Raw genomic sequence first — 13341 nt, 5'->3', positions numbered from 1 at the left:
TCCTGGCTGAATGCTCTGGGCAAGACTTGTCTCTGTTAAAAAGATACTGGCAAGTGACAGAAGTGTTAAAGACCTATTAGCACCAAATTGTGAATTTCTCCTTGATAAAGAACTCAAGAAGAAATGACTTTATCATGTTCAAGTCCTTATATCACAGTAGGGTCATTTTTCATATGACACAAAATCACATTCAATTCTACACTCAAGGAAAACATTATTTATTACACACTACAGTATTATTAATGAAAAGTAAGGATTCCTAAAGTTATTAGAAAGCATTTCTCAAGAAGGCAAGGTTCAGTGTTATATACATACCACTGATTTGTTTTTTAACCCAAACAAGGTCTTAGTTACATGACAGAAAATAGGATTTAATATAAATGAAACAGAGGACAGGTTAAATTTTAATAGCAAGAAAGACAATCAAGAAGATATACTCTTCTTAATGCTATTGATCTCAAATAGGGTCATGAGAGACTACAAGCTGAGAGATGGAGGTGACGTTCATTTCAGGATCATTGAACAAACCACTGAAGACTCATCACCACTTTAGACTGTCATCAGACTGGAAGAACACTCAAAGTGGACTGACCACAACAGGACCGTACACCACAGAAGACTTTTGCTCAGATACAAGATTACACTTAACCTTGTGAACTGAGTTCCCTTCTGCATTTAAACAAACAGTGTCAATCTTAAAGCACGTATTAGACACTTAGTCCAGCTACATGTCGGCAATACTAAAAGTTCACAATCCAGTGAAACAGCTCTCCCTTACTTTTATATTGCTACCAGGTCCACCCCACCAAGAGAACAGACAAGGATAAGGAAAAAGAGTGTAGTTCAACTTAATAATTTCAACAACAGAAAGGCCAATAAAAGTGTGTTACTCAGCATGATATATATCAATGATATTTTATTTCCACAAAAAAATTCCACATAATATAGCTTAACAATATCCAAAGGGAAAGATAGAATGTGCCCCTGTTTTATATAGTCAGAGAGTGGGTTTTATGAACCAAATCAGATACAAAAAATGAGTACATTTTGTTACGTTAGAAGAGAAGAGAAGAAGCGTTTAACTAAATCACACAACACATGCAAATCATGGCGCTCCAATTATTAAGCATGTATGAAGCTAGGTATATTTTTCCTTTGAACATTTAAATTAATCATGTCCTTCCACAAACCCACACGCCCCCCACCAAGAAGCTAGTTTCAAAGGAGAGACTATCATCCTTTCAACTCTATGACCAGGAAAAAGAAAGCTGTGTCACTTTGATCCATCACAGATATGAAAAATATATACTTATAGATAACTCTCTGTATGCCTTCTGTAGACCCACTAAATTTATAGATTACTGAATATTAGGATTTATGTTATATCAAAGCAAATATTGACCTTTTCTCTGCCTGGGTCAATATTTACTGCTTTGCTCAATAAATCTTGATGTTCATTTTCAAACTGAGTCAATATTAGTTCATTAATTTCTGCGTGGTTCATATCAGCATTTTATAAAATTTGAAATGCCAGTGAAAATGTTTCACCTAAAAAATTTAGATACAGCCAATTAAAGAGACAAAAAGGCTGTTGGTTTCCTTCTGGCTTACTGTTAGTTTTTCTTTTCCTTCCCTTCAAAATTGTTACAAAGAAGACTGCCTGAATTCAATACAATTCAGCCATCTGTTCTAAAATAAAAGGATTATTTTGGGAAATATTATGAATGTACTGGTGTAAGAAATTGAAATATTCGCGATATATTAATATATTTATATTAATATTTAATAATTAATATTTAATATTCTATAATATATTAAATATAGAAATATAAATGTCAAAAAGGCAGTGTCTCTCATTTCTCAGTGATAACCACAATGAACTTTTGTGTATAGTCTCCAGACTACTCAGCTCTATTCACTAAGGGGACCTTATTACCATATTATTTTAATACATCTTGTAGCTCAACCTATTTCATTTTGGTAGATGCTTAGGAAGCATTTCATCATAAGGGTGTGCTATAATTATTCAAGTCCCTGTTGATGGTTATTTAGGCTATTAAACACAATGCCACTTTGGGGACGTGCACAAGTGTTTCTGAAAGACAAATTCCTAGAAGTGGAAGTGCTGGATCAAAGACTATCAATATTTCACATTTTCACAGATATAGCCAAAGAGCCCTCCAAAAAGGCTCCATCACCCCATTACCTTCAGAGCCAATTTAAAACCCAAACTCTCAGCCTTCCATTTACCCACGTTTTAAATGTCCCATCATAGCAACAACTGAAATTGTTATCACTGATATATATCACCTGATACCAACCCACCACTGAACAATCCTGCATCTTCCTAACATGCTTTTCCAAAGGTCACAAGGACCCTGAGAAATTTATTGGTGTCTCCTTATAACATACAATAGCCTTCATTAACTTTACAAACACTTGTGAAACCATCTCCAGAGAGAAGATGCCAAGAAACTTTAGAACTCAGGTGGCAAAGATTAGAATAAAGTTAAAAAAATAAAACAGAAAAAGAAGACATCTCTAAGGTGTGAGAACAATTTCTTTCAAATAGTAGAGGGGGAAGAAACCAAACTCCGCCAAGTATTGAAAAATGCTCAAGGTATCTTAAACATATGGCAACACATTTTTCTCTTTTATACATAAAGTCCTGATTAGTGTGTGACCATATGTGTTTTTTCTCACCCTATCTATCCTTGTAATCACAGATCAAGTGTAAAAGAAAAAAAGAGTACCTATAAGAAGAAACAGTTTGTTCTACAACGTGTTCCTGACCTTGAGGCCCTCCTATTCCAAAACATTTTAAGTAGGAACAAGGAAACACAAAGATTAATTAGAGACAGAGGTGTCTGTTCAAAGAGCATAAAGTTTAAAGGGTGTAAGAAATATGAACAAAACACTAGACCATATCTTAATAGGTTCAAGTCCAAATTTTTTCTCTTTACAACCAACCTACCACTCCTCATTTACTCATCTTAACTAAATGCAATGCCGTCTTCAATCATTCTGGGGATCATCCTAGACAATTCATTTTGCTTTCTCTTCCATGTCCTAAGGGTAGTGAATTCCCATGGGCTCTTTCCTTATATCCCTCAAATCCCTGATGGTAGAACCTCATCACATTTCATCCTGCGCTCTTCTCCCACTGACCTGTCCTTAACCCTACAACCAGAGGTCTTACTCAAACATACTTACTCAAAACCAACTTAGTCCATTTCCACCATGAAACCCTTTAATGATGTCCTATCACCCACACAAAGATGTTCTACTAGAAATCTGTTAAGACTCTTCATGGTCCAAATTCAAGCTCTGTATTATTCCCTTAACTTTCTCCACCCTACCACATGCTCTCAATCTACTAAGCTGCTTCCAGTTCCCCAGTCACTGCCAGATCATTTCATGCCTCAAGGCTTTTGCATGTCCTGGCAAACACCTGCCCATCTTTAATGGCTGGGATCTGGCAGCAGCAATTCTGAGGAGCTTCTGGGCCCCTCCCATTATAGCCAACACTTGACATACAATAAGCAATTAAGTGTGCTGAATGAATAAATAAATAACTTCTGCTTAAAAACTCTAAGTAGCTTAATAGAAAATTATAGAGAACATAGAAATTAATTGTGAAAAAAATAAAGAGACTGATGAGTTAAGGAAGAGAGGGGTCAGGCTAAGCATCAAGGGGGACTTATCTTTGAGCTGGGACTTGGGAAAACGGTTCTTAAGGCTGATTCCTCCCCAACAGTGTGGTTCCATCAGATCAGATGGTCTCTATGCCAAGGGAATGTCTCTGGGGAAATAACTCCCTTAAGAGACTTCACAGGAGGCAGTAGGAAAGGGGCAAATAACACATTAATATTAACATTTAACTTTGAGGTTCTACAGTGCCTTCCATTCTCCTAATGACAAAAGTAGACTTCTGCAGGCATGTATATTTTGCCTTACCCTGTATAAACATTATTTAAAATAGGCATGGAAATGTTATTTTAGGAATTTAATTACATCTTAAGTTCACCAGGGGAGCTTGTTACTTAAAAGGATCCAACAGTGAAACCTTTTGTAAATCACCCACTAATTTATCTGAATTTCAGGGCAGGATCCTCTCAGTGAGTTCCCAAGCACAGACTCTGGGATGAGTTCATTTACCCATCTATCCATTCACCTACTTGAAAAATATGCACCAAATATGCACAAAATGAGATACTCTGGCACACAGCAGGAAAAACAAGGAATTATGAGCTGTAATCCTTGTCCTGAAGGATTCTACATTTAGCTGGGGAAATGAGACATACACCTACAAACACGTGTTATAAAACAAGAAGTTTAGATGAATAGTGTAGTGGGGTGGCATGTAATTAAGAGCCAAATGGGTAATACCTATCCACTCCAGAGTAGAGGCCAAGAATTATACCAAGTGATTACATATATTACCTCTAATCCTCAAAGCCAACCTCCAAGCTATGTCCTTTTGTCTCCATTTTACAGCTGAGCAAGTCATCAAACCCCAGGACAATTAGAAAGGACCTTGGATATCTCTCTCCTCCTACAATTTCCTGGCAGTGGCAGTAACGCCTCTTAGAATAATCCTGCTTGACCTTCACCCAGGGCAACACCAGACACTTCTTGCAAGGAATTTTGGTCACTGCATTTCTCAGTTTTGCATTCCTCTAATGGTGAGCAATGTTCTCCCTTGCATTGATTCATAGAATCTTTCTACACAGAAGGAACATGAGATATAGATTATTAAAAAAGCAGAAAAACAAACAGAATAAGTAAAAAAGAGGTAGAAGGAGAAACCACAGCCTGTTTTTCTCCAAGTCTTTGAGAGGAAGGAGAGAAAACAGATAGCTTTATAAAAATGCCCCAAAATTACTCTTGAACTTGCTCCAGATTTGTTTCTCATTTCCCTTTCCGGCAAGGATGACCTACCTAGCATGTGTTACTTTTTGTATAATAATTACAGTTCTGGGCAAACTCCAAAATTCATGAGCTGTCATCACCTCAAGTAACACAGAAAAATATCTGTAATTTAGTCGACTAAAACTAACAGAAAAGAAATTGTTTTAATATTTCCAATGACATAATCCTATTTAAACTAGTGCTTTTTTTCTCAATGTAATTCTGCATAAAATACACAAAGAGGTCTTTCCTCTATCTTTTTTTTTTTTTTTTTTTTTTGCTGAGGAAGATTTCCCCTGAGTTAACATCTGTGCCAATCTTCCTCTATTTTGTCTGTGGGTTGCTGCCACAGCATGGCCGCTGATGAGTGGTGTAGGTCCGTGCCTAGGAACTGAACCTGGGCGGCCGAAGTGGAGCACACCGAACCACTAGGCCACAGGGCCAGCCCCCCTTTTTCCCTATTTTGGTATAAAGAAAATAAATCCAAAGATATAAAGCAATCCTGAAATTACAGTGCCATTATTAACAGTTAAGAATAAAATTATCTTACCTTTATCTTTTGCTTCATATCTCTTATTATTATATTTTCATATTGAACTCAGATATTATGACCCCCCTTTTTACAGTGGACAAAATTAAGAACCAGAGAGATAACCAATCTTCAGATGATCACAGTGAGACTAAAACACATATTTCCAGGCTCCTCAATAAACAGTCCCCTATGCTAAAGCTACAAGTGTTCACAATGGCATTACTCGATAAGCCTACAGAAGTAAAGTTTTTTTAGCATTTCAAATATAAATAGCATGTTTGTATTATCCAAGGTCATGCAGTGAAATTGAAATAACTTGGCTAGTCCTAAAGTGAAACATGACACCAATATTAATGAATAATTATCATGACAATATCCTAAAAACAAGCTATCCACAGCTCAAATACTTATGCAACTCTCCTCAAGTGGCTGGGGTGGGATGCCACGGGGATAACAGGATCAGCATCATGCACCAAACCCCACCCACATGAAGGCAATCTAATGAGCAGGACACAGTTCCAGGGGCCCCAGAACTGCCAACACCCGCTCATCTCCCTGCTCTATCTCCTGCAGCACATCCCTCATCTTTGTTCCTCCCAAGTCCTCTCCAAAAGCAGGACCACCAGAATCACTATGAATGCTAACTAGAATACTTGCTGAGGATATTCCAGCTCAAAGGAAATGCAAGGCCAAAAAAGACATGTTCCAAATCTCTAAACAGTTCTGTTTATGAGTCAGGCTAACATCTGCTCTAAAACTCAGGCTGTATCAGTGTGAGCAGGAGTTGGCAAACCTTTTCTGTAAAGGGCCAGATAATAACACTCTAGGCTTTTTGGTCAAAGGTCTATGTGGCAACTACTCAACTCGGCAGTTATAGCATGAAAGCAGTCATCAACACCACCCAAAGGAATGGGCATGGTGGTGTTCCAATAAAACTTTATTCACAAAAACAGGCAGTGGTTGGTAGTTTGCCAACCCCTGAACTTGAGGATAGTTTGCTTAACCCTCATTCCCAAATCCCAAATGGTCAATTCTTGTGAAATATAGCTGACAGAATTTAGCTTGCTTAGCTCTCAGTATTACCTAGTGATCACCCACTGTCAATCATCGCTACCCACTGAGAATTCCAATAACAACAATATCAACAGCCACAAAAGTAATGTGTCAAAAACAAGTGTCAAAACAATTATAAGAAGTAATATCAGATACTTTATTCTATCAATTTCTTAAATTATTCACGCACATCATCTCATTTCATCTCCATAACAACTCTATGAGGGAAGTGCTATTAATTATTCTTATTTCAAAGATGGGGAAACTAAGGCTCCAAGCAATTAAATGCCCTCCCAACATCATAAAGATATTAAGAGATAAAATTTACATTTGAACCATAATCTATCTATATGACTTCAAAATTCATTCACTCACACACCATATCAACAAAGCACCAATGGCATTATCTTAGAAGGAAGTAAGACAAATCTGTGAATTAGAGGCATGAGATTAAAATCTGGACCATTAAACCAATCTTTCAGAAGTGGCCTGCTTCACTTGCTAAATTTACAAACATTTCCCTCAACAAACGACAAGCCTTTCTTTTGGCAATCCCACTTTTCAAGCAACATTTATACCCTGAGGTAAATATCTGTAGCTAGTAGTCTGACATCTGCTTTACTGTGGTTTTAAGGGCCTGGCCTGAAGTGCCAAAAGTAACAGGCAATGCCTCTTACTCCTTCCTGCTCCTTCTTTGTCTATTTGCCAAAGGCTAAGGAGTGTCTCTGATGGACCCCAAGTCTTCTTGACATGAGAACCGATATTCCACCATTGTGGTGTGAAGCAACCACTGATAGCGAGGAATTTTCAGGAACAATAGTTTAAAGCATGAAGATTATATACCTCTCTATTTCTTTTCTTCTCCTTTTATTTTTATTTCCTCCATTACATCTAGCAAGTGACTTCACTGGTTCTTCCAAACCAGTTCATTCCTCCTATGACTGTCCTATCCTGATTCCAGAAAACAATTAACTAGAACAGCAGTTGACAAACTATATGGCCTGTGGACCCTATCCAACGGGCCACCTATTTTAGTACGGCCTGCAAAGTAAGAATAGTTTCTATATTTTTAAATGGTTGAGGAAAAAAAAAAATCAAAAAGAATTATAATATTTCCTGACACATGAAAATTATATAAAATTCAAATTTCAGTGTTCATCCATAAATTTTTATCATTTTTATCGGAATACAGCCCGTTTGTCCAGTATTATCTATGGCTGCTTTTCTACTACAATGGCAAAGTTGAGCAGCTGTAACAGAGACCATATGCCCTGCAAAGCCTAAGATATTTACTATCTGGATCTTGACAGAAAAGCACAACAAATCCCTGCAGTTGAACTATCTGTCCTTCCATCCATGGAAGCAGTTCCTAAATCCAGACACAATGCATTCCAGAAATACAAAATAGAGACTCATTAAGTCCACCAGAGTTAAGGATGTCAACAATTAATTGCTCCATCCCAATGAGCGCACCACTTATGTCCATTCTCAACCAAATAATGAGAAAAGTTTCAGGCTTTTTATTCTTTCATTACCATTTGCAATTGGAGACGCTGATGGGACATAACTTCCAATTTTCTGACTAACAGCATTATTATTCTAAATTGATGAACTGTAAATAGCAGGCCACTTTATCCTCTTCCTAACTGATATCGAAGCCACAGAGTACAAAATGATAAATTTTCTTTGGGTTTCTTGGAAAGAAGCTATATATATGTAATTTTGGCCTTCATCTCCCAATTTCCTTCATTTATCAGAAATGGTGACAAAAAGGCTCTAATTAGATAATTCTAATCACAAGGAACTGGGTGTGATGGAAGACTTCAGAATCACTATCTGTTCCTCTAAAAATAAAACAGATAGGCTGTTCTCCCTGTAAGGGCAGCAGATTTATCAATAGACAAAAGGATGCAAAAAGCCGATAGATAATGTGTAATTAAAGATCAGGCCTATAAATTTTACACTGACATAAATTTAACAGGATTTGCAGGTCGAAATTCAGGATTTAAAACCAGAGTATCATTATGAAAATAATACCTTTCAGTTCTATATGCAAAAACATTGCATAATACATAGATTTATTATTAAGACTAATACTCTGTGCCTCTAAGCCCTTTCATACAAAGAATTTGAATTATTCAGTGCCAAAATAATTTCCGAAGTGGTCTGTCTTCCTCAAGTTTCCTCTTTAATTACCTACAATACATTTTCCATATATTTTTGAGCATCAAAGTCTCTCAGAAATAACAATCCACCTATAATATTTTTGGTAATTGTTAGAAGCATAATCCAGAAAGGTCTGTATGTTCTTGTAGGTCTTCGTTTTTTTCCCCTTAAAATGTACAAAAATTATTTCCAATGCAATATGCAACATAGTTATAACAATGTTCTCTCTCTTCAAATAAAAGTAAAAGTAAAAATAAAAATGAAAAGAACTGCAGAATACCATAGAGTAGAGAGCTCAATTATATTCAACTAACAAGATCTGATTTGAAAATAAAGTTGCATTTCTTAGATTCAAGCATCACAGATCAAAATGATCTGTGATGCTTCGTAATATTTAGCAGACATTTAGCAGCTCAAGACTAACCTTATATTTTCTGCTCTCTGAAATCAGAGCCACTGAAAAGACAGAAAAGCAAAGGCTATGTCTTTTGCAAAATTACAAGTTTGGTACAATAACTCATTAACAAGTATAGTTCAGAAATAAATGCAAATTGAGGGGAAAAAACAGGTTGACAAAACAGGTGGGAGAGATAAATTAAGGTACTTATAACCTTGAGGAAAAATAGGCTTGAATATTTCAACTTTTAGTGAACTCCAAAGGTTTGAACAAACAGAAGTCAGGCGTAAAAGTGATTAAAAGTGTGCTTTCGAGTGAGTTGAATGGGATGTTAACGGGCCTGTGTGAACCTGGTTGGAACAAGTCCACTTACCGGAATAGGCCCAGTATGGGTCGCCTGAAGCCTTGCGCCTGCGAATCTGAGCTGAGCTGCCGTGTCTGTTCTCATGCAGGGCCCCGACGTAACCTTCTGTCAACGCTGGAAGAGAGGGAGAGCCGCAGTGAGACAAAGCCATCACCCCACTGGACACAGGAAGGGGGTCAAATGCACACAGCTGGGTGACTTCCTAGAAGCACAAACCTTGGGAATAACTGAAAAGAACTTCCTGATTTTACAGAAAAACAACTACAGGAGAACCTAGAGAGATAACCATGATTACTATTACTATTAAAAATAGTTTACAATGAGCCTTTACTTTGTGCCAGGAAGCGTGGTGCACTAAGCACTTTACATACATTATCTTATTTAATCTGCAAACCAACACCAGGCAGTAGATACAGTGGTCACAATAATGGCACCATTCAATAGACAAGCAAACTGAAGCTTTGAGAAATTAAGTCACTTTAACTTGCCCAAGGTCACATAACCAGTAGACCTAGAACCTGTGGTTTTGGTTCCAACTACACGTATAAGCCTATGTCCTCGGTGGAAAGGGCCTCTAGCCTTATTTGATCTTCACGGAGCAAGGGGTTATCTCCTTTACAGATGGAGGAATTAAGCCTTAGAGACACTAAGTAACTGGTCCCAGGCCACAAAGGGAAGCACATTGTGGATCAGGAAACCAAACATAAGCATGACAGCATCAAAGCCAGGCCTCTGCCATCCACACACAGTACAGTCTGAGGCCTGAAAGACACTCCGTGGTGAGCTGCAGTCCTCTACATCCTTTGGGCCCCAAATATTCACCTGTTGTACCTGAGGATATGAAACTTGAAACTCTCCAAGGCCAACAATGTTCAAAAAAGAAACACTGCTTAATGATATACTTTTTGATAACCCAAAATGAATCCAATCTTCTACCCTATATGGACAGCTTCCATCTGCCTGCTATAGTGTTCAGAGCCCTCCCCTCCCAGCCACTTCATGGATGCAAATTTCTCTTGTTGTGAGAGCACACCTGAATGCACTGACATGTAAGACGACAAATATCACAGGTGCCCAGAATCCAAAATGAAATGGAATTATACTTCACACAATACATCACAGCTGTCCATGTTAATATTTAAATACACCCAAACAAAATCAAATGTGCTTTTAAAAAGCGAAGAAAATAGTTAGAGGAACTGTATATTCAACTTAATCTGATTAAGATGGCACCAGGAAAACACAACACATTTTCTAGTCCAAATTAGCCAAAGTAATAATCTCACCATGATGGCATTAGCTTTGTTGACAGTGTGACAGTCATGAAAGAAAATCAGGAAACACATAAAGTACTTTATGTTTACACATCAATTGCAAAGACTGGCTCTGAGAGAAGTAATGCTTGAACAAAAAACAAAGATATTCCATAGAGATGAGCCCTTTAGAGGGAAATGGGAATCTCATCAAGTCTAAACACACATCTAAAAAGTAAATCTGGTGTCATCTATGTCTGCTTATTGGTCTTGAAGGAGAAAGTCAAAATCTAAGTTACTACTCATTTTTAGAGTATGATGAAGGTTTAGGTACCTACCCTCCAATCCATCATATAATTTTGTAGATGAGCCATTCAGAGCCCCAGGAAGTTGACTATTCTAAGCTTCCAGGAACCAAAAATAAAATTTCCCATCTCCTAATCTATTTTTGTCCTCTACTCAAGCACACTAAATAAATAATTGTTTGCCTTATTTATTCTCTATGCATATGGAAAACGTTTTTATGTATCTGTTTACTATACTTCCTGGAGCTAGCTCACTCTAAATAATTATTATACAAATAATCTTTCCTCTTAGTACTAGGACAATGAGTAAAAGAGTATCTTGACCTTGGAAACAATATATGTGGTTTCCATTAGGGTACGTGGTTGAGTCTCAGTTTCCTTGTCTGTAAAATGCAGCTAAAAATACCAACCTCATAGGACTGTTATGAAGACAACACAAGTTACTGTGAAGAGAGCACCTAACTCAGCACTGGGCATACAGTGCTTTTTAAATTCCTGATAGCATGGTGGAAATTTGTTGCAGAGACTCTGTTTTTGTAATCATCATACCCCACTCCCCCTAGTCACATGGATTGACCAGCCACCCCCTGTCATCCCATCCCTGCCAGGTCCAGGGCCTTGTTTGGCTTAAGCGTCAATCACTGTAAACCATGCCCGTGACCCCAGTAATAGGTTTGGGAATGGGGACATCAGCCAATCAGAGAGATTCTTCTCTCCTCCTGAAGGTGTTATGACGAGCTGGAAGCCTCAAGAGCGTGGTGGAGTGTCAAGCCCCTGCAGAGAGATCAGCAGAGGAGCTCAAAAATAGAACCAAGCTAGAGGAAGCAAAAATCTATGGATCAATTCTCTTGACAAAATTTAAGCCCAGGACAAAGCCAATTTGAAACCAACCCCATGGGAGGCTTTATATTTACATGAACCAATTACCTGCCAAAGCTCACTTTTCTGTCTCTCGTGTGCAAAAGATCCCCAAGTGACACTAAAGGTGACCTTCAAACGAGTCACTTCAACACCTGATCATCAATTTCTCCATGCATTGGACTAGAACGCTGACCCTCAGCCCTGACTACTTCAAAAAACAAAACAAAAAACCTATGCCTTAGACCCTACCTCCAGAGATTCAGATTTAATTGGTCTGGAGTGAGACCAAGATATCAGTACTTTTAAAAAAAATTCTCCAGGTGATTCTATTTTAAAGCCAGAGATAAGAACCACAAACCTCTTTGCTGAGCTAGATCGGAGGTCCCCTTCACCTCTAACATTCTCAACTCTTACCCTCACAGCCTGCAACTCGACAGGTTAAGTCTGAACACTAGGAAAGAGCTGACCAGGCAGAAATGAACAGCCTGCTGCAGACATCACACCAGGGTGGTGTCAACCTCAGAATTTAGACACACAATCTGAACTGAACCAGAGTTCTAGCCAGAAAGCTTACGAACAAATGAACTAGGTATAAAAGTAGAGAAGGAATAGGGTGATCCTCAAGGATATTAACTTACACCCTTTACAGAAGATGTTATCTAGAATCACCATCACCACTACCAGTCCCCTTTTTTTTCTGAAACGGAGGTGCTTTTCATTTCCCAGAACCTTTGAGAACAACAGGATGGGGTGAAGGAGGACAAGGGCTGCCAGCAGCGTCTCTCACTGGAGTGGCTTCCATGCTGGAAACTGTGTTATCAATCCTGCTGGGAAAGCAGAGCAACAGAGTCCAGAACTTCATCAGGTTATCGTGAAAACCTCCAAGCACTAAGAAGTAACCCATAATTCCATCCAGTCTCTAGACTGGATAGAGGCCACAGGTTTTGGAGTTCCATACCAGCCAGCTCTCCAAGCCCACTAAACTATTAGTGAAATGGCAAATCTACAAAGATATACCCTATTCAAGAAACAAGGGAGGGAAACATCAGAAAGTCCTCCCCTGAAGCTGCAAAGTAATGGAATCCATACCCAAAGAGCAGTTACCTTCCCAGCCATGAATATCCAGCACTCTGTAGTGTAAGGGATCTGACCTGAGCAGCAGAACTGCCTGTCTAAAGGGAGTTCACTTGGGATGAAAGTAAGAGGTTTAGTTTTGCTGCACAGACCAACTGGTAAGCGGTAACAGAGGGGGCAGAGTGATCCCAAGGAAGGTGGGTTAACCCTGTCTTCATCACACTCCTCGAAGTATTGAGTACAACATGGGTTGTACACAACAAGGTAATAATGGGCAGGAAAACCAGTTTCTGAAGGACATGTTGCATGGCCTATGAAGGGCTCTAAGCTCCCTGGAGATAAGGAGCTCTCAAGCTATCACCCAAGATGGAGTTTGGCATATGTTATCTGTTCAATAATTAGTGAGTGAGTGAATGAATGAATGA

At 38.4% G+C, this 13341-nt stretch overlaps 1 protein-coding gene across 5 annotated transcripts in view; it reads right to left on the bottom strand.

Annotated features, from left to right (window-relative positions):
- The window catches only part of PTPRG (protein tyrosine phosphatase receptor type G), a 680315-nt gene that overhangs the window by 503450 nt on the left and 163524 nt on the right, over positions 1-13341 (bottom strand). For 4 of the 5 annotated variants that reach the window (XM_058562200.1, XM_058562209.1, XM_058562192.1 and 1 more), the window contains one exon: positions 9433-9537. The exons of the other annotated variant lie outside the window; for it this stretch is intronic. In XM_058562200.1, the coding sequence (XP_058418183.1) occupies positions 9433-9537 (105 nt within the window). The remainder of the gene's footprint in view (positions 1-9432; positions 9538-13341) is intronic. 5 annotated transcript variants of the gene reach the window in all.

This window comes from Diceros bicornis, chromosome 2 (assembly GCF_020826845.1).
Source record: "Diceros bicornis minor isolate mBicDic1 chromosome 2, mDicBic1.mat.cur, whole genome shotgun sequence".
Lineage (NCBI taxonomy): Eukaryota > Metazoa > Chordata > Mammalia > Perissodactyla > Rhinocerotidae > Diceros > Diceros bicornis.
This window is presented reverse-complemented; position numbering and strand designations above follow the sequence as displayed.